At 36.3% G+C, this 24,954-nt stretch overlaps 1 protein-coding gene across 2 annotated transcripts in view; it reads right to left on the bottom strand.

The window, feature by feature from the left end:
• The window catches only part of ATAD5 (ATPase family AAA domain containing 5), a 52,021-nt gene that overhangs the window by 7,533 nt on the left and 19,534 nt on the right, over nucleotides 1-24,954 (bottom strand). Inside the window, exons 7-19 of one of the 2 annotated variants that reach the window (XM_049859018.1) lie at nucleotides 20,124-20,308; nucleotides 17,875-18,032; nucleotides 17,263-17,422; nucleotides 16,208-16,396; nucleotides 14,210-14,306; nucleotides 13,114-13,193; nucleotides 12,766-12,905; nucleotides 12,530-12,680; nucleotides 8,997-9,173; nucleotides 8,623-8,753; nucleotides 7,644-7,737; nucleotides 6,110-6,174; nucleotides 1,812-1,992 (exon numbers count right to left, since the gene is read on the bottom strand). In XM_049859018.1, coding sequence (XP_049714975.1) covers nucleotides 1,812-1,992; nucleotides 6,110-6,174; nucleotides 7,644-7,737; nucleotides 8,623-8,753; nucleotides 8,997-9,173; nucleotides 12,530-12,680; nucleotides 12,766-12,905; nucleotides 13,114-13,193; nucleotides 14,210-14,306; nucleotides 16,208-16,396; nucleotides 17,263-17,422; nucleotides 17,875-18,032; nucleotides 20,124-20,308 — 1,808 coding nt within the window. Of the gene's footprint in view, nucleotides 1-1,811; nucleotides 1,993-6,109; nucleotides 6,175-7,643; nucleotides 7,738-8,622; nucleotides 8,754-8,996; nucleotides 9,174-12,529; nucleotides 12,681-12,765; nucleotides 12,906-13,113; nucleotides 13,194-14,209; nucleotides 14,307-16,066; nucleotides 16,397-17,262; nucleotides 17,423-17,874; nucleotides 18,033-20,123; nucleotides 20,309-24,954 lie in introns of both variants that reach the window. The other variant, XM_049859017.1, reaches the window with a different exon arrangement.

Here is a 24,954-nt window from a genome sequence, read left to right as displayed (position 1 = left end):
CTGTACAAGGCAAGGCCATGGTAGCCCCATAGACACATCCAAACTCTCTGACGGACCGAGTTGCTGGGCTGTGGGGACCACGGTCTCAGGGAACATCTAGCTCAATTGGCGTAACAGAGTTTATAAAGAAAATGGTCTACATTCTACTTCGGTGAGTAGTGTCTGGGGTCTTAAAAGCCTGTGAGTGGTGATCCAGGATACTCTACTGGTCTCACCCCTTAGGGAGCAAGGAAGAATGAAGAAAACTAAGGATACAAGGGAAAGATTGGTCTAAAGGACTAATGGACCACATCTACCACGGCCTCCGCCAGACTGAGTCCAATACAACTAGATGGTGCCCGGCTACCACCTCTGTCTACTCTGACAGAGATCACAACAGAGGGTCCTGGACAGAGCTGGAGAAAAATGTAGAACAAAAGTCTAACTCAAAAAGAAAGACCAAACTTGCTGGCCCGACAGAGACTGGAGAAACCCTGAGACTATGGCCCCTGGGAACCCTTTCAACCCAGTAATGAGGTCACTCCTGAGGTTCACCCTTCAGCTAAAGATTGAACAGGCCCATGGAACAAAACAAGACTAAATGGGTACACCAGCCCTGGTGTAGGGACTGGAAGGAAGGAGGGAACAGGAAAGCTGGTAATAGGGAACCCAGTATTGAGAAGCAAGAGTGTTGACATGTCACGGGGTTGGTTAACCAATGTCATACAACAATGTGTGTACTAACTGTCTGATGAGAAACTAGTTTGTTCTGTAAACCTTCACCTCAAGTTCAATTAAAAAACACAAAAAACAAAACACTGATTAGATAGTAGACAAGTGGTAACTTTGGTGAAGGGTAAGATAGTACATAATACTGGGGATGTTAGCACAACTTGACCAAAGCAGTCATACAAGCTTTACAGACACATCCAAACTCCCTGAGGGACCGAGTTACTGGACTGAGGGCTGGGGATCATGGTCTCAGGGGACATGCAGCTCAACTGGCATAACATAGTTTATTGTAAAAATGTCCTTCATCCAACTGTGGTGAGTAGTGTCTGGGGTCTTCAAAGCCTATGAGTGGCCATCTAGGATACATCTACTGGTCCCATCCTATCTGTAGCAAATGAGAATGAAAAAAACCAAGGATACAAGGGATGGTACCCAGAACAATTAGATGGTACCTGGCTACAACCACTGACTGCTCTGACAGGGATCACAATAGAGGGTCCCAGACATAGTGGGAGAAAAATATAGAACAAAATTCAAATTTACAAAAAAGGACCAGACTTACTGGTCTGACAGTGACTGGAGAAACTTCGAGAGTATGGCCCCCACACACCCTTTTAACTCAGTACTGTAGTCACTCCTGAAGTTTACCCTTCAGCCAAAGATTAGACAGGTCTATAAAACAAACACTAACACACGTGAGAAATGTACTTCATAGTTCAGTCATGTAGAGGAGACTAAATGGGCACACCAGGCCAAAAGCAAAGACAAGAAGGCAGGAAAGGACAGGAAAATTGGACAAATGGAAATGGGGAACTAGGGGTGAAGAAAGGCAGAGTGTTGACACATTGTGGGGTTGACAACCAAAGTCACGAAACAATTTGTGTATTAATTGTTGAATGAAAAACTAATTTGCCCTGTAAACCTTCACCTAAAGTACAAAAAAAAAAAAACCTATTCGAAGTTGACGTATGTACATTGATTTTGAATATTAATGTGACAAATGGATGCTTGAGTTTATGATTTCTCAAATATTTTGGTACAGCATAAATTTTAAGATAATGCCCCATTATCGAAATTTATTTTACAGCAGATTAACCTACCACAAAGGGATAACGGCCTTTCTTCTAAATATCCACCTCCACTTTTAATCCAGAACTGTAAATAAAGAATACTTTTTCTGATATCACAAGTATTTGCAGTTAGAAAGGTGGCAAAGTCTTTTATATCAGTTCTAAAATTCTCAGTCAAGCAGATCATCTGTAGGTAGCTGGCAACGTTAAGCTTTAAAAAAAGAGAGAAACGTGGTTAGCTGCAGAGTTAATGGAAACGCAGCAATAATGCACGTGAACAATATCTAAAACTGAAACAAATTTTGCTAAAATTCACAATATCTTACAGCTCTTCATGAGAAAGACACTGCTTTAAGGAAATATAACAAAATATGCCAACAAATTAAAAGCATTTATATAGATTTCTTTTACTAATTGTATATAGTCTAAAACAGCAAGAAATTTTTATAAAAGATTCTCCAACTTGAACATCAGAGGCAGTTTTATAAACCTTGAGAAAATTCCTTAAGATTAAGTTATGGTACAGTTTGATGGAATATTTTACAGTCATTAAAATTATAAATATGAGTATTATAATAAATATACTTATTATGGAGCCCTGGTGGCACACTGGTTAAGAGCTATGGCTGCTAACTAAAAGGCTGGCAGTTCAAATCAACCAGCTGCTCCTTGGAAACCGTACGGGGCAGTTCTACTCTGTCTTATATGGTTGCCATGAGTTGGAATTGACTTGACAGCAACAGGTTTGATTTTTATATGCTTTTAAAAAAAGCAGTTAAAACTATATCAATAAACCGCTGCTGTCAAGTTGATTCCAACTCATAGTGACCCTATATGACAGAATAGAACTGCCCCATATGGTTTCCAAGGAGCTGGTAGATTTGAACTGCCAACCTTTTGGTTAGCAGCTGTAGCCCTTAACCACTACACTACCAGGATTTCAATTATATCAATACATGCATAAAACTACATATGTATATAAATGAGAAATAGAAGGAAGAAAAAACATTTGATTTGATAAAGGTAACAGTGAATTTTTTTTTCATTTTATTTAGTGTTCCATTAATACTGCCATATTACCTATATACCAACAAGACATCTTTAGATCCCTAAGTAAATGGTAAATCTGCGTAATTATACAATTGCCTGCCCATTGTTGTTTACAGAAAGTTTTTTATCTTGAGAAAATAAAACTGTATTTACATTTCACAAGAGTACCAGGATTTCTATTTTATAGTAAACAAGGCAATAAAAATTTTCCCCTATGAAATGTCTGGTTTATTCTATAGGTAGATATACATTAGTCCTACGCACTTCTGTTCCAAACCAGAATTCTATTTCTGATAACATAGGAGTAGCTCCTATTGGACAAACCCTCCCAATGATAATTACTATGAGCTCTGTAATCAACCTAAAAAAAAATAACCACCTGAAGGCACCTAAAAAAAAATAACCACCTGAAGGCACCAGAGAGTGACCAAAAGCAGACTAAAACTGGAGGGAAATCAACACTGTGGAGAAAGGGAATGGCACTGGGTAAATACCACCTCCCTCTTTTTTTAAATTGCTTTTTGACTGAGGACAGGCTGCAGCAGAGGTAGCTAAAACTCAGAAACTCACAGCGTTACTGGCTTGAAGAACCAGAGGACAAGGGTTTGGGATGACTGCAGCAGCTGGAAAGTGAGAGGACAAATCCCAGAAAAGGAAGACAGAGATTCTATCAATAAAGGTATAACAATGACCCCTGAATTTTGCATGCATAGGCCTCTCTCTAAGCAGGCTAGCTAAAGCTAAAAGAACTGAGCAGAAATTTTAGCTGCTACCCATGGCAGGAGAACACTGTTTCAGAGAAACATAACAGAATTAAGAATCTCTACAATGCATCATTCACAATGCCCACAATAAAAATCTAAGCCATACAAAGAAAAAGGAAAAAGAAACAATACTTCAAAGACTGATCACAAGATGATGAAGATGGTGGAATTAGCAGACAAGGAGTTTAAAAGCAGCTTAAGGAAAACATGCTCATAATGAATGAACAAACAGAAAATCTCAGCAGAGAAACAGAAACTATAAAAAAGAACTAAACTACATACAGCTAATATCACACTCAATAATAAAATACTAGATGCTTTCCCTCTAAGATTAGGCACAAGCTAAGGACTCTTAGCACTCATACTGCTTCTATTTAACATTGTACTGGAGGTCCTAGACAACGAAAAAAAGGCAGGAAAATCAAAGGGAAAAAACAAAACTCTCTATTTGCAGTTCACATGATCGTGTAGGTAGAAAACTCTAAGACACCAACAAAGCAAAAACTAAAATAAGAGAATTTAGCAAGAATGAAAGAAACTTAGTCTATTGGCATAACAAAGATAATGTTCTATATCCTAGTTTGGTGAGGAGCGTCTGAGGTCGTACAAGCTTGTGAGTGGCCATCTAACATACAACTATTGGTATGGAGCAAAAGAGAATGAAGGAAATCAAAAGCTCAGAGAAGAAACTAGTCCGTGGGACTAATAACCCACACAAACCACACAACCTCTTCTAACCTGAGACAAGAAGAACCATATGGTTCCCAGCTACTACTACCAACCTTTCTGACCAGGGACACAACAGAAGGTCTCAGCTAGAATGGGAGAAAAATGTAGCACAAAACTCAAATTCCTAAAAAAGGCCAGACCTACTGGACTGACAGAGGCTAGAGAAATCCCCACGACTATCACCCTAAGATAACCTTTGAACTGAGAATTGAAGCTATTTCCTCAGGTCACCTTTCAGCCATATAAAAAATTGGCTTATAAAATAAACAATATTACCTGTGAATAATATGCTCCCTTAAATAGCTAACTATATGAGACCAAGCAGCATTCACCCAATGGCAAAGATGAGAAGGCAAGGAAGGAGAGGGAAGTTAGATCAATGGCAACAGACAAACAAAATGGAAATGAGAATGCTGACACACAGTAAAAATTGTACCAATGGCGTGGGACAATTTGTATAAAAATTGTTAAAGGGGAACTTAATTTGCTGTGTAAACTTTCACCTAAAACACAGTAAAATATTACTAAAAAAAAAAAAAGAATGAAGAAGATCTAGAGTCTAGGGCAGTGGTGTTTAATGAAAATAAAATACAAGCCAAAAATGCAAGCTGCGTATGTAATTCAATTTTTTTAGGAGCCATACTAAAAAATGAAAAGAAACAGATGAAATTAATTTTAATTAGGTTATTTAATCCAATAGATCCAAAATATTATTTTAAGATGTAATCAATATAAAACATTATCAGTGGGATATTTTAGTCTTTTTTTGTACTAAGTCTTCCATCTTGTGTTTATATTATACCTTAGCACAACTCAATCCAGACTAGTCATATTTTTAAAAAATATAATAGATGTGGAAACCTTGGTGGCATAGTGGTTAAGAGCTATGACTGCTGACCAAAAGGCTGACAGTTCGAATCCACCAGGTGCTCCTTGGAAATCCTATGGGGCAGTTCTACTCTATCTTACAGGATCACTAGGAGTCGGAATCAACTTGACAGCAACGAGTTTGATTTTGCTTTTTGGTTTATAATGGGTGTATTGAGATAAAATTTATATACTATACATTTTGCCAACTTAAAGTGCATATATCAATGGTTTTACAGTTGTGCAACCATTACCACTCTCGAATTCCAGAACATTTTCACCATTCCAAAAAAGAAACTCCATGCTGATAAGCAGTCACTCCCCATTTCTCCTTATTTCCTACAAACCTAGGTAACCACTGACAGAAAAGCATAGATAAAACTAAAAAACACTATGTGGATCAAAGAAGCCAGGCACACAAAAAAAGGGCACATAATATCTGTGTCCTATTATACGAAATTTCAGAAACAGATGAAGCTAATCTATGTGATACACATTGGAACAGTGGGGGGCGTTTGCTGACTGAAAAGGGGCCCAAGGGAGCTTTTGGAGGTGGTGGAAATGTACCGTATTTTCACCTGGGTGATGATTACATGGGTGTTTACATACGTTAGCACATAATGCACTAACTTAAGATTAGTGCACTTAATCTATAAGTCAATTTTACCTCAATAAAGTACGTTACTATGAAAACCCCTAATGAACACTGATTGGAGTCTAGTAAAAACTTAGTTTGATTTTGAAAAAAATCTTTTTTAAAGCAAAAAAGAAAATATAATAATCAAAAAGTTGCCCAAAGTAAAAAATATTAACATATCACTTAGTAGCTACATTTTAAAATTATAACTGAAAGCATAATAAACTATCTTTTATATTATTGTGATACGTAACTTATGATCATCAAAATTCAGAACTTACTAGGGAAGGTGTATTAAATTTGATTTCTTCAAAGCATCCATCAAACATTAAACTAAATGTTGGATCTATAGAAAAAAAAAAAACATTTTTTTTTTTTACATTAAAACCACTGAAATCACTTTTCCCAGTTATACTTTTTCTATGGGAATATTCTATATTTCATTGTTAATGAAAATTCAGTATCATGGAAATTATAAATACTTAAGAAATTGACTTTCAAACGAAAGTAGATGTTCACAAAAAGACTTCGACAAGAATGGTCATGACACCTCGGGACACCCTTTGAACTCAGTACTGACGTCACTCCTGAGGTTCAACCTTCAGCCAAATATTAGGCAGGCCCATAAAACAAACAATAATACACATAGCTCAACCATGTATATGAGACTAAATGGGCACACCAGCCCAGGGGCAAGGAAGAGAAGGCAGGAAGGGACAGGAAAGCTGGACAAATGGAAATGGGAAACCCAAGGTTGAGAAGGGGAGAGTACTGTCACCTTGCAGGATTGGTAACCAATATCACAAAAGAATATGTATATTAGTTGTTTAATGAGAAACTAATTTGCTCTGTAAACTTTCACCTAAAACCAAAAAAAAAAAGCACAATAAAAAAAAATTGACTTTCTACTTTAAAATAACTCTGATCTTTTAAATAAGCTACCACCAGACTTATAATTAGTAAGATTTTTATCACTATTTTAAAGTACAATCACTAAGTGTGAAATGGGCTATTAATGTGTAAGTAGAGTCTACTACAAACACATTTTTCTATAGAAACCCATAGCAGAGATATCCTATTGAATATCTGTAATGAAAAATATTTAGTGAACAATATTACAATATAATCTCTGTAATGAACAAAATTAAATTGTATGGGTTTTTGAAATTAAACACTGAATGCTAATTTTTGGGGAGGTGGACCAATTGTATTAGGCTGATGATGGTTTACTTTTAGCTAATACATGCAACAATCCATATGGAAGTGCTAACAGGAGCAAAGCAACAACTAAGGAGGAAGTTCAGTATTAAGGAACTATGGAAAGATTGTGCTCCATAAAAAATTTTGACCAAAACTGCAAATGGTGGCATAGTAGTAGAGAAGGTTTGGTCTAATTGTAGGTGTGAGGAAACAGCAAGGAGAAGAATCTGATACGTTATCTATGAAAATTGGCTAGTCCATAAATCTCCATCTGCATTCTAGGTCATTCTCAGCATCCTAAATCTCTTAACGCCCAACACAGTGAGCCACAGTAGTACTCATTTTTAAAACCATTTTGATACTAGCAAGATAATATATTAACTTTTTAAGTACTCAAAGATGAAAATCGAATGCAAATTTGAATTTTTAGTTTAAAAAATGATCTAGGAGTCTCCTAATTTTAAAAGGGCAAAGAAAATTTAATTACTGACTTCCAAATGAACATTTCTAATTGAAATGAAATATTTTTCCAAAATATTTTAATTAAAAGTAACTAAAATTAATTAAAAGTAAAAAAAAAAAGTAACTAATTGTATTAAAATCATTGTTACCTACCACTTGTAGTAAGGATTACAGGTCTTTTAGTTGTTGCCATGAATGTTTTGATTGCATTCAAAAACCCAGCATCTTCATCGAAAATTACATCAACCTACAAACCGTTTGTAAGAATATTAACGTACTGTGTTACAACAGACTTACTGGGTATCAGTTACGTACACATAGAAGATAGACTAACATGTCCGTTAGAGACAAAATTAATGAACAGTGTGAGTGTGAATTCAGCCCATGCTGAAAGCTCACCATGTCTAACACTATAAAAAAAAGTTAATAACCTATCAAACATTAAACCAAAGAAATGCACCCACCTTTAACTGGATATAAGGAGCCCTGGGGGCGCAGCGGTTAAGCACTTGGCTGCAAACTGAAAGGTTGGCAGTTTGAACCCACCAGCCACTCCACGGAAGAAAGATGTGGCAGTCTGCTTCCGTAAAGAAAGCCTTGGAAACCCTATGAGACAGTTCTACTTTGTCCTATAGTGTTGCTAAGAGTCAGAATTCAACTTGATGGCAAAGGGTTTAATGTGTTTAACTGGATAGGTATGGGCCAGAATAATTTACATAATCACTGAACAATAATAAAAACCTACCCACTGCTGTTGAGTCAATTCCGACTCATAGCGACCCTATAGGACAGAGTAGAACTGTCCCATAGTTTCCAAGGAGCGCCTGGTGAATGTGAACTACTGACCTTTTGGTTAGCAGCCATAGCACTTAACCACTATGCCACCAGGGTTTCCGAACAATAATTAACCCATTGCCGTCGAGTCAATTCTGACTCATAGTGACCCTATTAGTAAACTCAAATTGCATTTGTCTTCTTCCTGAAAAAAATTCTTCTACGGTTGTCAGTTTCAGTTGCTTTAATTTCAAATAGAAATATTCCTGACTTTCTTAACTATTTTATAATCCTTTGTAGGAAAACATTACTCGTAATCTTTAAAATAAGCTTTATCATGAAATATCTATAAGCTTACCTCCTCAAAAAGAATAAGAGAAGTTGCATTTTTCCTGTTGGATTCCTCCACTCCAAATTCTTTGTTTGAATTAACTGTATTTGCAGATTTAGGCTGAGTAATTTGTTTCTGTTCAAAAGAACTTTTGATTCCTACATAAACAGAATATTAATATTTTTGGTAAAATCAACTGTTAATAGAACACTGGATATTTTTACAGATTAAGCTCAAACTGAAATCACTTATCAAAACTGAAACAAAGTAGCAGGACTCCTCTGTAGCTAAGGTTTAATAAATAGCAAGAGGACTTCATGAAATATATTCATATTTTTATATATCAGGGTCACCAAAATAAAAAAACATATCAAATTCATTCTGTCAACGTAGTATCTTACCTTTATTATTTTCCTGAAGTGTTCCTATTTCTTCATTATTTTTTGGCTTAGAAGACACTTTAAAATAATTTGCCAAAGTTTTAGGAGGGAGTGCTCGCTTTGGTCCACTACTTTTTGGCGAGGGCGGAGGAATTTTTCCTGGTGATGTAACAACTTTCCTAGGGGAGCTTAATTTTTCTGCCAAAAACAAATTAAAGATAAATATTTAAAAAATTAAACAGATATCAAAATAGAGCTATCCACATTCTACATTTCTACTGTTACCAGTTAAAGATACAGAAATTTCTGTCATCCTTATACTCAAATGCTCTTAACATACTACTATATTGCTGTATTTATTCTACCAGTACAGAAGGGAAAACCACTCGTTTTGAAAAGACATTCTTTTCCAAAGCAATGCATGTTCTTGAAGCAAATAATGTTGACAGTCCTTCCATTGACTTTCTCTGCCTGAGGTCAAGAGAGGATGAAGGAAAATCAGTAACAGTGCAGACTGAGCACGTTACAGAACTTAGTTATTCAACTTAGCAGCACAGTAAATTGACATTGCAAATAAATGTTTTTCAAGAGATACTATGGAGAATGGATACAAAGTTGAAAAACAAATGGCTGATCTCTACCCTCCAGAAGCCCCATGGTCCAGGGCATATGCCTTTCTTTCCCCGCAGTCCCTGATTCAGTCCTAATGTCTTATTATTATCATATGGCCTCAGAAAAGGATCTTCCTCACATACCACCCTATGTATACAATTCCATGATTGTGTCCTAATCTTTTTCTGTATCTCCCATTCCCATAGATTCTATCATAACTCTTGGATATTATAGGTGCTCAACAGGTTTACTGAAAAATTTTCATCCCTGTGCCTCTGTTCCCACTGATCTCGTCTGTAACTCCGTATTTCCTTTACTTTTGCATCTTCCTGAAGTGCAAAACATTTTATTCTAATATGTATTTTTATCAAAGTAATATATGTAATTCTTATTATTTTAAAATAAGAGACACAGAATGAAAAACTGTAACCCCTTAATCTACTCATTTCTATACTCCACTTCCCAGAGACAACCACTATCAACTCAAAATATTTTTGAATGCCCAAAGCAAGTCCCAACCCCATGCTGCCTTCTTTGAAAACTTTAACCCTTTTCTGAAATCTGTAAAACGTATACTCAGTAGCATATAAATCAGTGCTTATTTTTCCTAGTTTCAAGTGTATTTATTATCTTAACTGTCAATTTATTGAAGGTAAAAGGCAAGTCATACTCAATACATTTACTCCTCATTTATCAACTATCCTGTTATCCAACATTTTGCATTTACGACAATAGTAAAAAACCTATTATCCAACTGTTTTGCGCATTAATGACCTATGTCCAGCAGTAATAAATGCCAAGGTTTGAGGCAAGAATAATGCTGGCTATGATGGTTAAGATTATATGTCAATGTGGCTGGGCCATGGCCTCAGTGGTTTTGGCAGTAACGTAATGATGTAATTTGGCAGTTATGTAATGATGTAATGATTTAGTCATCTTCCATTTCGTGATCATCTCCCACGTTCACCCAATGCCGATTTTCGCATAATGACCTGGTCTTTGGAACCTACCCATGTCAATATTTGAGGAGTGGGTGTGCATACATTAGGGTGACACTGTGCAAATTACAAAAGCCTTTTACTTTTCTTTTGGTTCTTAGACTTGCTAGAGCATTAGAATCTCTAAAAACATATTTGGGAAATGATGCAGGGTTGTCTATTTTGATAAAAGAATACCTTTTGAAAAAGTTATAATAGATATAACCATCATTTCATAAAAACAGGACATTTCAACACCACAAAGTAAAAGGGACATAATCTTAATACAAAAGGTATTTCTTTATATTTGATGAATTCCAATTTATGAAAAAAATCTCTATTTCGTCCTACTGACATAGACCAAGAATTGTTTAATCAGTGACTGGCATCAGTCAAAAGACTGGTTTTAGAAAAGACATGCCAAATTTTACTTTGAGATAGTAAGTACCTGGTTAAATTTTACTGAAATATTCTATTTAAAGAATTTTCCACCAAAAGAATCAGTTCGTTAGAGAAATCATTAACTGCAGATCTGAGGCAAGAAATGAATAAGATGGGTCTGGGACATCTTGACACACCAGGAAGAAAATATTAACAACTACTGGGGCTATATCCAAAGGACATGAGCCAATTAAATGGGACAATATGAAAACCACATATACACACAAAAAATGGATTTTGCTTCTGGCCAAGATACAGTAACTAGGACTGGATTTATCCTCCCATCTGAAATAACAAAAAAACCAAAACACAACCTCAACATAATACGTGAAACAATGCTGTTTTAGACTTTGGACATCATACAAAAAGGACAGGGATCCCTGACAGACAAGAAACTAACAAAGTGGACCCTAGGACACCCCAGCTTATTGCCTTGAGTTTCCAGGCCACAATGGGGAGGGGGAACATAGGAGGAGGCTGGAGGCTGGAGGTCTCCCTGAGTTGAGGAGACGAAACTAGGAGTCTGTGGAGACCAAGTCTGCTAGAATTCACAAACAGAGCACAGAAAAGAAGAGGGTTGCACGGAGAGAGCTCTGAAAATCTGCAAGAGGGTCTCCGCCAAGTCTTCAACTAAATACTGATCAGCAAAGAATTAGAAGAAACAATTTCTGGGGCTTACAGATAGCTGGGAATATTCTTCCCACCAGTCAGAGCGAAAAGCTTCATCATTCACGGGCACTGGATAGAGTAGTCGGAAGGGTTTTCCTCAGTACTGGCACAAAATTCGGTCTAGACTAAATACTGCTCTAGTCTTGCCTACCACAGCTTAAAAGCAATACCTGAAAAGAGCACACTGTTTCCAGTGTGATCCCAGAACAAAGCTCAAAAGCAATTACAGAAATATAGAGACATACAGGACCCAACAAGGTAAATTTCACAAAGTCTGACATCTAATAAAAAAATTATCTAAAGAAAGTATTTGACATTCAATCAAAAAAGGTATTCGAAGAAGCTGGAATATGTTAAATACCCTGAGGACACCATTAGCCAAAGGCAGGATGTGAGAAATTCTATGACAGATGACCCAAGTTCTTCAACAAATAAATGACATGAAAAGAAAGGGTAAGAGAATTTTTACAAAGATAAAAAGAAACTTAAGAAACATGAATCAAATATAAAACACAGATATTGTTTGGATCTTGATTTGAATAAGCCATTTGAAATAAGAGAAAACTGAAATCAGACTGAATATTAGATGATATTAAGGGATAGAGTTAATTTTGTTAGGTCTGATAATGATATTGTAGTTACGTTTTTAGAAAAGTCCTTAGCAGTTAGAGATAAATATTGAAGTATTTATGGGTAAAACGGTATGATGGTCTTGAGAGTTATTTTAAAATAGAAAAAAAAAAAAAGGGTATGTGTAGAAGATAAAATATGAATGGCAAAATACTGATAATTACAATTTTTTTATTAGACTTTTTTTCCCCAAAAAGTTATAGCTTAGGAAAATAGTTTACTTACTTGGTGACTTGCCTATGTTGTAGTTATTAAAAAAACAAGGTTTTTGTGAGTTCACACCTTGCTTATCTACTTGATGGGATTGAGTGGCTTCCTTTAGTTGAGATAAAATTTGTCTACCACTGCGCTGGGAAGAGGCATTCACTTCAAATATCTAAAAGAACAATATTTGAAAAAAGGGAGAATGGTTTATGTTTTATTTTAATTCATGAATACTCTCCACCGTAGCTATTACTAACCTTAAATCCAAGCTCCTGAGCACAGGCGTACACAGCAGCAGTTTTCCCCACTCCAGTTGGCCCTGTTATGAGAACAGTATTGCAAAGACGACTCTCTTCATCATCTGAACTTTCTTTAAAATCTATGTTGTCCGATGGATCTGAAAAATTATTCAAATGCACATAAAATGATAATTCTACCTCACAAAATCAAATCACACAAACTTCTTGCCAATAAATGATGGCAATTTTATTTACAAAAACCAGAAAACCAAATATGAAATACCAATTAGGAAAGTTTATAGAACTTCATCGCTAATCTAATTCTGAAAATATTTGGTGAAATGGAGGAAAAATGACTCAAAATACCTTCCTGTTTCTCATCCTTTCTTCCCTTCAAATTCTGTCTTTCTTCTACCTCAGCTCTTCTTTTCCAGTCTTTCAGCCAACTGTCATAAGAAAATGTGTGTTAATAAAAACAATTCACGGAACATAAATATCTCTTAGGCTATGTATCAAAATTATTGCTGTTGGAAGTTATGGCCTATCACTAGTTTTTAAGCTCTCCACAGTGCTTCTGAATCAACTAAATAAAATATTTTTCCATGGGCGTGAATATTTTAAAATGAAGTAATTTTTGCCTAAATATAAGATTATAAGTACAAAGATATTTACTGCACCATTGTTCATATTAGCTCCTAAAAGGAAAACCTAGAAGTACATCAGTAGGGGAAAAGATAAATCATTGAACACTTGTATTAGAAAGGAGTCCCTGGGTGGTGCCAACGGTTAATACACTTGACTGCTCATCAAAAGGTTGGAGGTTCAAGCCCACCCAGAGATGCCCTAGAAGAAAAACATGGCAACCTACTTCTGGAAAATCAGCCACTGACAACGCTATACGCAGCACAGCTCTACCCTGACACCCATGAGGTCGTGAGTCAGAGCTGACTCTACAGCAGCTAATGAGAAGCCAGGTTGAGCTTTAAAATTCAGACTTTTTCAGGTATTAGAAAGGCACACATACCACACATTGCATATGCCCACACTGGGGTCCGGGGCAGTACCTCCAAAATCACTTAATGGTTCTGTTTTAAAAAATATATGAATTCCTACGAAGTGGGATAGGTAAAGACCCTAACAAACTTTAAACTTCCAGTTTTCAGAACTTTTTGTATTTGGGAATTGTAGACGGGGGACTGTGGACTCTTATTAGTACTGACATGACCCCATTTGTCAAGAAGGAAGAAGCTAAAATATGCATAAAATTTCTTATAGAAGGTTTTGTGGGAAACTTTTAATAGCAGTTGCCTCTATTCACTTAGAATCCTTCTGTGTTTTTAAAGAAGATTTTACCACATAATGTAATGCTTCATAATTTTTAAATTTTAATGAAAATAAAAAAAACAAATAGTAAAGCTACTTCCATAAACTATTTCTCAATTCCTTTACAAATTTTACAAACCTATGTAACTTTTTTATGGCTGGCTCATTGCCTATGAGTTCACTGGAATTCTGAGGTTGATACTTTTCCGTCCAAAGCATGTCTTCAATTCCAGAATCTAAAGCAAAAAATATGTATTAAGATATCCTTTCCTTGACATAAACATATATTCATAATTTATATTTATAATATTATTACAATATAACCACAGGTATTTGTATGAATATTTATATCAACAAAACGCCAAGCAAATTAAAAACTTTACATTTAAAATCCTTCACACCAAAACACATCCCTCTTAAAAAAACTAAGCACCATAAAGGGGCATGAAAGTGAGGTTTAAAAGCAAACATTTAAATGTTTAATAACCACTCAAGAAATAAGAAACATGAAAAATAATTTGTAGCATAAGAAAAAATAGTCTAAAGAGCAAAGGCGCATAACCTTTAGTGGAGCTTACTTTTGACCACCGACAAGAAAACTGATTAAAACATCCTACGAAGTTAAGCTGGGTAAATGGAGGGACATGCTACCCTCCACACTGCGAAGACTGGATATTGTGAAGCTGCCAGTCCACTCCAAATGAATCTACAAGCTAACGCAAAATCAAAATCCCAACAGGATTTCGGGAGGTGGGCAAGTGTACCCGCTCATTTAGTAGAGTAAAGCATGAAAATAGTTTTTTTTTTTTTTTTTTAATGATTAAATAAGGATGTAAAAGGCTTATGGACTGAAAACTACAAAACGCTGCTAAAAGAAATTAAAGACGACCTAAATAAATGGAAAGACATCGTGCGTTTATAGATTTGAAGACTAATATCATCAAGATGTCAATACTACCCAGAGCAACCTACAGATTCAATGCAATTCCTATCGAAATTCCAACAGCCTTTTTTTCAGAAATGGAAAAGCCAATCCTCAAATTTATATGGAATTGCAAGTGGCTCTGAATAGCCAAAAATTCCTGAAAAAGCATGAGTTGGAGGACTCACACTTCCTGATCTCAAAATTTACTACAAAGCTACAGTAATCAAAATGGTATCGCATAAGGATAGAAATATGGACAACAAAATGGAATTGAGAGTCCTGAAATAAACCCATACATCTATGGCTAATTGATTTCAACAAGGATGCCAAGACTACTTAATGAGGAAAGAACAGTCTCTTTAACAAATGGTACTGAGACAAGAAGATTTCCACATGCAAAAGAATGGAGTCGGCCCCCTACCTCACATCGCTTATGTGAAATATCTAGAACAGACAAATTCACAGACAGAAAGCACGTTAGAGGTTACCCAGGGCTAGGGAAATGGGGGAATGAAGAGTTATTGTTTAATGGGTACAGAGTGCTATTTGGGGTGATGAAAAATTTTGGACACAATTATGATTGCAAAATATTGTGAATGTGATAAATTCCATTGTGTTGTACACTTAGAAATGCTTCAAATGGCAAGTTTTGTTATATATATTTTGCCACAATAAAATACATAATGATAGGAGATTTGCGTTACTAAATGTCAACACATACGAAAAAGCTACATAAATGGGTGAATTAATTCAATGCGAAAACTTCAGAAAAGGTATACAAACTAAATAGAAACATGTCAGAGTTAAGTAAAACAGGGTGTGGCATAATATGTATAGTATGTACCCAGGTTTAAAAAGTGTATACATATTTATAGAAACAGAGAAAAATCAAAGACTAAATACCAATCTGTTAACTGTGCTTATCTCTGACTAGCAAGGCTTTTATATCTTATGTTACACACATATTGTTAGAATATTGCAATGACCATATATATATTAAAAGAGAGAGGAAAAAATGAGAGGTTAAAAAATAGAAGAATTTTAGGTCCAAAGGGAGAAAATCTAATTTACCAGGAATAGAAGATACTGCTGGTGTAGATTCTTTGTCATCATCTATTATTAGAATATCAAAATCTTCTACTCCTTCTGTTTCCACTTTACATGTTATACTTAAAACGGTCTGTTTCTTCCTGGATGTTTTAGAAAATATACCTTTGGAAGAATCTAACTTTATCCCAGAGGAGTTGTTTCTTCTCTCAAGTTCTTCAAGTTTCCCATTTGTCTTTTTTGGACTTTCTGAATATTCATTTGGTTTCTTTCTTTTAGACTTATAATTTTCAGTTTCCACTCGTTTCCTTTTAGTTTCTTTTTGATTAACATCGGGTTCTAGTTGTGGGTTTTCTATTTTGAGAATTACAGATAGGCATGTACTTACTAATCAACAAAAAACAATTTTAATACCCTAGAATCTTAATAAAATGGTGCAGTGGTTAAATCACTTAGTTGCTAACCAAATGTTCGGCGGTTCAAAGCCACAGGCCACTCTGCGGGAGAAAGATGTGGTAGTCTGCCTCTGTAAAAATTACAGCCTTGGAAGCCCTGTGGGGCAGTTCTACTCTGTCCTATAGGGTCACTATGAGTCAGAATCGACTTTGATGGCAATGGATTTGGTTTTTTCGTATAATCTTAATATTAGAATCCCTGGATAAAGCAAATGGTTAAGCACTTGACTACCAGCTGAAAGGCTGGCGGTTCTAAACCACCCAGAGGGCCTCAGAAGACAGGCCTGGCAATCTGCTTTGAAAAGTCACGGCACTGAAAACCCTATGGAGCACTTCTACTTTGCAAACATGGAGCCCTCCTAGGATGGAATTGACTCAACGGTAACAACAATCTTAGTATCATTTCAAAACATCCAGTATAAAATATAAAGCCAACAATCAAATGTGACATACTGAAATCAAGCTGGCAATGTTATTTAGGCTGTTTTTTGTACAAGTTAAAGTTATAATTATCTCATCCAGGGCTTTCCTTAAATGAATTATTAATATTTTAATATAATTAAAGCTGTGTTTGGGTTGGCATCTCTGGAAGCTGGCAGAAGCCAGCACTGAATGGCACAAGATGCTTTTATTTTAGTTGTACAATTCTCCCTGCCAGCTGTAAGCAACGTTCTGTTCGTGGCAACTACTTCCAAGAATCAATGGCTAAGTCTTAATGTTTCCAAAACTGAAATGTTAACATAAACAATAATAATCACCACTAACCTTGGTTACCAAGACATTCAGTAAGTACCAGGTGCTCAGTTCGTTTTCTCAGAAGCAAAGGGAAATAATTTTTCAAAGAAAATTCAGGATTTGACCACCTAATCTCCTCCAGCAAAAGGTTCCTTACTTTTTCAGTAAAATCTTTCCTTGTTCCCATAAACTGCAATACAGATAAAATACTTAATAAAAGGCCCAGATCGTCTATTAATGTTAGTTACAATACAACCAGCCACTTGCTATTATAAGTCATTACTAATGTAGGAGTAGCTTTAGTCAGTAAATACAACCTTGATAGCAAAGCTGTATTTGCACAGCTTTTGAAGGACTGAATTCATATTTTTGTTGTTCTCTCTTTCAGCTTATTGTACTTTACACATTAGATTACAATGCTGACCATAAATGTGATATATAATATTCCTCTGAAACTGGCAACCATTAATTCTTAAAATGTTTTTAAAGCTCTATGGATATTTAAAAGCTATATATACTGTAATTTGTATTTATTCTTAAATTAGACTTGGAAAAATGAACTCTAGACTATAATAGTAGGTACCCATTTTCTTTTTCTGTGAAAGAAACACTACTACGATGGTTAAGCTCTCTAATACTTACCACAACAGCAGAATTGTTGCTTTTTGAATTTGAATTCAATGTTGAAAATTCACCAAGGGCAATAGCACGCTTTGAGACATCTATTACTTTAGTATTTGGTTCTTTAAATTTAGTTAAGAGAGGACAAGAGGGTAGTGTCAAATGCCACAAACGGCACCCTAAAGGAAAACAGAAAATTTATCTTAACTTCATTTACATACTATCCATTTAGTGAATGTTAAATATGTAAACATTAAAGGACCTGACAACAATTACATAAATTCAGAAAAGTACCAAAAGCCAAATGACAACACAGGGAACAAAATCCTCACTTTCAATAAATACAATTAATAAAAATTACCTAGTCCTCTCTCCCAGTTGTTAAAAGTAAGCAAATATTAGCAAATTTTCTTTTCTTTTTAGTTCAACCTTGATATTCAAGGTAAAAATTTTAGGGGCAGATAGCACCCTGGTTAAAGTTTGAACTTTGAAGTCAGGTGGACCTGGATTCAAATCCGGTCTCTGCCACTTACTGCCTGTGTAATCATGAACAAGATTCGAAACCTTCGTTTCCTCATCTGTAAAGTGGGGGTGACAATTAAAATACTCAACCGCCTGGAGTTGTTACGGGATTAAACTAGGCATGTACGTGAAGTGCTCAGCAGAGTTACAGACGATAGCAAGTGTTCAATAACTCTAAAGGCACTAAAAAAAAGTCTCCTCTGTGCTTCCATCATCTGCTCATATGTAAGTAGATATGCTAAGTTTTACAGTGACACTCCTATGAAAACGGGCTTATCAATTTTCTGGAAGAAAAGCATGACTAATTTCTGTAGTTGAATACACTATTAGAAAATGGTATATAAAACTGGGCTAGTAGAGACAGCAAGAAAGGATTAATCAACTGAATGGCCATTAGCTGAATGGGAAATAAAACAGAAGAGACTACTAGAAAGATTTGCTGAACAAAACTCAAAAGGAAAAGAACAGAGAACAGTACAGAATTTCATGGCCAGAGGGAGTGTACTGAACCAAACCGCAAAGCCAGCTGAGGCGAATATAACGGTTTCTGTACTGACAAGAATAGCTCTAGGTAGGAGCCATGACCAATTAAAGATACAGGCTTCGTACATTATCAGTGATGATATGCTATAACTAAGACTGCGGCTGCTATATTATTTGGATCCAAACAGAACTAGATTATGATCAGGCTAATACCACTGTACAGGAGACTTGTGCAAACAGCCCACTCTTGCATAGGATGCATGTCATGGATTGAATTGTGTCCCCCCAAAATATGTGTCAACTTGGCTGGGCCATGATTCCCAGTATTGTGTGGTTGTCCTCCATTTTGTGATTGTAATTTTATGTTAAAGAGGATTAGAGTAGGATTGTAACACCCTTACTAAGGTCACATTCCTGATCCAATGTAAAGGGAGTTCCCTGGAGCGTGGCCTGCACCACCTTATATCTTACAAGAGATAAAAGGAAAGGGAAGCAAGCAGAGAGGGCGGACCTCATACCACCAAGAAATCAGTGCCAGGAGCACAGCGAATGCTTTGGACCCAGGGTCCCTGCGTGGAGAAAATCCTATTCCAGGGGAAGACTGATGACAATGACCTTCCTCCAGAGCGGAAAGAAAAAGATTTCCTCTGGAGCTGACCCCCTGAATCTGGACTTCTAACCTCCTAAAAAATCATTTTTTTTTTTCCTAGACTGTGAGAATAAATTTCTCCTTCTTAAAGCTATCCACTTCCAGTATTTCTCTTACAACAGCGCTAGACGACTAAGACAGTGCATGTGAGAAAGGACTGAACGAGGGCAACGAAACACTGCTAACTTGTTGCCTGTGTATTCCAGAAAACATTATATGGTACTAAACAGCAAAAGCTCTTCTGAAAGGAAGGCAAACAGACTTCCTGTGACCACTTAACAGTAGACAGATCAAGGACTAGAGCTCCTCTGTGCTTGGTGATGGGTTCTGATTTCAGAAAGGAACCACTTCCTTTTAGAACACAGTGCCCCTCTGGTCCCCCACGTTTTCCTGTTATCTCTGGAAGAAAGGGTAAGGATTCCTTTGGTCTCATTACCCATCCCACCAGTAAAATGAGTCCTAGGTTGAAGAAGAGGATGAAACATACACTTGAAATGCCCACTAAAAGCACCATTATATTTCAACCTTAGCCTTCTCTTTAACCACCAACTCATGTAGTTTCATATTACCTCTAACATTTGAAGAATAAATATTCAAAAGCAATAAACAAGCTCACCATCATCTTTTTGTTGAATATGAACAACTCTCGGGAAACTGGTACTCGCTGCATTGTATGCATCCAGAGCAGCCGATTTCTTTGCAATCTGTCGTTTCAACAAATCTGGCAAACCACTCATTAGAAATTCACGCTTTGCTTTAAACTGCACGTCACAGTTCTGAGATCTTTCAGATGTATCTTGACTTTTAAGAAATGATTTGAAAAAGGGAAGCTAAGGTCACAAAATACTTAAAGGAATATACTATCAAGAAAATACATTTTAATTGGGAAAAATCCAGTCAATTTCCTGAATGTTAGCTGGCCAAATTCTTCTTGCTTATCACAAACATAAGTCTGTCAGTATTAAGAAATTAAATAAAAATAGATATATATAGAAAAAAAGACTGGAAGGTCATCCACCAAAATGTTAACTGTGGCTACCTTTAGGTGGTAGCTGAGTTTTTTTGCTCTTATCTTTTCTGCTTTTCAGTTTTTTAAAGTAAGTGCCACATTTAAAAAATATTTAATATAAGACTCTCTACTATAATATTGTTTCTAATATAAAGCAAGGAAATTAGAGCCCTTATTATTGATATGCTACTTCCACCTGACACGGTTTTATCTGGCTTATCATCCGACTGCCAATCATAGGAATCTTGACTACAGTGGCAGGTGGGAGAAAGGGGGAAGGGGACGCAGGGGGAGGGTGGGGAGTTGGAGTGGTAGAGGGTATAGCCTACCATATCAGTGTGAGAATTGTAATATTCTCTACAGACAGAAATTTCAGTTGGTAATTAAAGCAGCTACAAAAACTATGATTTCTGTTCTTCTTTCTTATTTGGGAGAAATGAAATCCAAGGCCAGATTGAAAGGATTCATTTTAGAAAAGAGAAGGCATTTTCCTACTGTTAATAGGAGGGAAGGAGGAAGGGTGGGTAAATAAAATTGTAGCTAAATCTGTATGAACATATAGCAGAAAGTAAACTTTAAGGAGATAGGTACAATTTACCAGAGCAGATGGTGAGGTATAACGGTTAAAAAAAAATCTTGAGAGACTGTCACATTGAGCAAATAAGCAAACTGATTGAACAAATTAAACATAATGGCAGTCAAGTTTCTCCCTGATAGAGAAAGTGAGGAAAGGAAAAGCTAGAAAGGATCCTGAGTTGCTGGACTGAAACTGGAAGTATAGGTATGAACTCATGGCTTCAAAACATATCACACATAGATAGAGAAATAGTTTAAGATGTGTGTGTGTGTGCATGTGTGCGTGTGCATATACATACATACATTTCCCAGCTTTATCTGCTGAGAAAGCCTAGAAGCAATGATACTTCAGGAGCAATGAGCTACTAGATCCTGGTTCCTAAATACCATCCTCCACTAAAAGGGCGCATAAGAGAAATAGCTGACTCCAGCACAGGGCAGGGCAAGTACAAGGTGAACTTGAACTACCTTACTGTTCCAGAAAGCAAGGAAATGTTCAGTGAATGATGGGGATGTGACAAAGGGATCTAGAAGTCAACCTGAGGGGCTCCCACTGCCCAAAGTAAAAATAATTTGAGCATCAAAATAAATAATCATAGTAACAGACTACAATTCACTGAATAAAACAGAAATCCATGAGTCTATACTAAGATAAGTAAATGAATCAGTAGTAAATGAAAGAAGTGAAAACCCTCTCTTAGAGCAGCTAACTAATGAATATAGAAGGAGTGACTGCAATAGAGAATCACCATTTGGCAACCACTGGAGGAAAAGTGGTCAATTCAGGTGGTAGGTCTTCACTGTTAAGGCTAATAACTGAAGGTTTGATGATGAACAGGACATTAGTGTTATCTCAGAATACCTTCCCACAAAACACTGCTCTATATCAAAAGGGAAAAGGTAAATTTACCGTGGAGAAATCAGGCAGATATCAACATGTCCAGGTGATCACAGTTAACATCACCAGTGGTGGGGTGGGTCAACATGGGCCTCCTTATGTGATGATGCACTTAGAAGAGCAGAGTATGGTTTCCGTGGGAATCCTGACAAGACTGGAAGACCTGAGTCTGGTTGTGAGGAAATAGAGGGTCATCCTCTAGCATGTAAAGTCTGCATTTTTAATAAAAATGGTCAAGGGCATGAAAGATAAGGAAAAACTGGGCAATCTGGGTGGAGAAAATACGGGAGTTCTTTGCAGTATTTTGGAAACATAAAATTAAAAAAAAAAAAAGATTTATTTTTTAAAAATCTTTCATGGAAAGGCAATTATAAAACTCCCCCCTCCCCCCCCAAAAAGCCCTGGCCCTGATGGCTTCACTGGAGAATTCTACCAAACTTTCAGAGAAGAGTTAAACCACTACTACTAAAGGTATTTCAGAGCATAGAAAAGGACGGAATACTCCCAAACTCATTCTATGGGGCCAGCATAACCCTGATACCAAAACCAGGTAAAAAACCAAACCCAGGTAAAGACACCATAAAAAAAGAAAATTACAGAACAATATCCCTCATCAACTTAGACGAGAAAATCCTCAACAAAATTCTAGCCAATAAAATTCAACAACATATCAAAAAAATAATTGACCATGACCCTGTGGGATTCATACCAGGTATGCAGGAATGCTTCAACATTAGAAAAACAATCAATGTAACCCACCACATAAACAAAACAAAAGATAAGAACCACAAAATCTTAACTGATACAGCAGCTCGAGAAAAACATAAAGTTACACATCGAGGACAAACAATAAGACTAAGCTCTGATTATTCGGCAGAAACCGTGCAGGCAAGAAGGTAATGGGATAACGTATATAAAACCTTGAAAGAAACAAATCGCCAACCAAGAATAATATATCCTGCAAACCTTTTATTCAAGTATGATGGTGAAATTAAGACATTTCCAGAAACATGGAAATTAAGGGAATATGTAAAAACCAAACCAAACTTACAAGAATTATTAAAGGGAGTAAGTCCTTCAGTCTGAGAACAAACAACAGCAGACCACAGCCTGAATCTAGGAGGCAAGATTGTACCAGCCAGATACCCACCTAGGAAATGAACTCGCAAGGACTATCCAAAAAGAAAACAGTTGCAACAAGGAACCTGTGAGGTGAATCTGTAATTGACAACGGTGTCAGAACAACAAAAGAGGGAATAAACGGTATAGGTATAGAACTTTCTAATGGAGAGGAAGGCAAGGCAATACCGAGTAATAATACACTGGTTCAAACCTAGGAAGGTAAGGGTAAATTTCAAGATAACCACAAAGAAAGTTAACAAACCTGCTCATCAAAATAAAGAAACTAAAAGAGACCTACATAACTGGAAAAACATACCTTGGTCATGGATACGAAGACTCAACATTGTGAAAATGTCCATTCTACCCAAAGTGATCTACAGATGCAATGCAATTCTGATCCAAATTCCAATGGCATTTTTTAATGAGATGGAAAAACAAATCACAAACTTCATATGCAAAGGGAAGAGGCCCTGGATAAGTAAAGCATTACTAAAATGAAGGATAAAGTAGGGGGCCTCACACTACCTGATTTTAGAAACTACTATACCGCCACAGTAGTCAGAACAGGCTGGTATTGGTACAACAGATACATAGACCAATGGAACAGAACTGAGAATCCAGACATAAATCCATCCACATATGAGCAGCTGATATTTGACAAAGGCCCAAAGTCTGTTAAATGGGGAAAGGACAGTCTCTTTAACAAGTGGCGCTGGCATAACTGGATATCCATTTGCAAAAAAAATGAAACAAGACCCATACCTCACACCATGCACAAAAACTAAGTGAAAATGGATCAAAGACCTAAATATAAAATCTAAAATGATAAAGCTTATGGAATAAAAAAATAGGGACAATGCTAGGAATCCTTATACATGGCATAAACCGTATACGAAGCATTACTAACAATGCAAAAACACCAGAAGACAAACTAGATAACTGGGAGCTCCTAAAAATCAAATACTTATGCTCATCCAAAGACTTCACCAAAAGAGTAAAAAGACAACCTACAGACTGGGAAAAAATTTTTGGCTACGACAAATCCTATCAGTGTCTAATCTCTAAAATCTACAAGATACTGCAAAACCTCAACAAAAAGACAACCCAGTTCAAAACTGGGAGAAGGATATGAATAGGTACTTCACCAAAGAAGACATTCAGGCAGATAACAGATACATGAGGAAATACTCAGGATCATTAGCCATTAGAGAAATGCAAATCAAAACTACAATGAGATACCATCTCACCCCAACAAGGCTGGCATTAATCCAAAAAACACAAACTAATAAACGTTGGAAAGGTTGTGGAGAGACTGGAACAGTTACACACTGCTGGTGGGAATATAAAATGGTACAACCACTTTGGAAATCGATTTGGCACTACCTTAAAAAGCTAGAAATAGAAGTACCATGCGATCCAGCAATCCCACTCCTTGGCATATATACTAGAAAAATAAGAACCTTCACACGAATAGATATATGCACACCCATGTTCACTGTGGCACTGTTTACAATAGCAAAAAGATGCAAACAACTAAGGTGTCCATTAATGGATGAATGGATAAACAAATTATGGTATACTCACACAATGGAATACTATGCAATGATAAACAACAACGATGAATTTGTGAAACATCTCATAATATGCAGGAATCTGGAGGGCATTATGCTGAGTGAAATTAGTCACAAAAAGGACATATATTAAATCCATCCACATATGAGCAGCTGATATTTCACAAAGGCCCAGTGTCAGTTAATTGGGGAAAAGATAGTCTTTTTAACAAATGGTGCTGGCATAACTGGATATCCATTTGCAAAAAAATGAAACAGGACTCATACCTCA

This window comes from Elephas maximus, chromosome 19, assembly GCF_024166365.1.
Source record: "Elephas maximus indicus isolate mEleMax1 chromosome 19, mEleMax1 primary haplotype, whole genome shotgun sequence".
In the NCBI taxonomy this organism is placed as follows: Eukaryota; Metazoa; Chordata; class Mammalia; order Proboscidea; family Elephantidae; genus Elephas; species Elephas maximus.
Note: the sequence above shows the minus strand (reverse complement) of the source record. Positions and strands in the feature narration are given on the sequence as shown.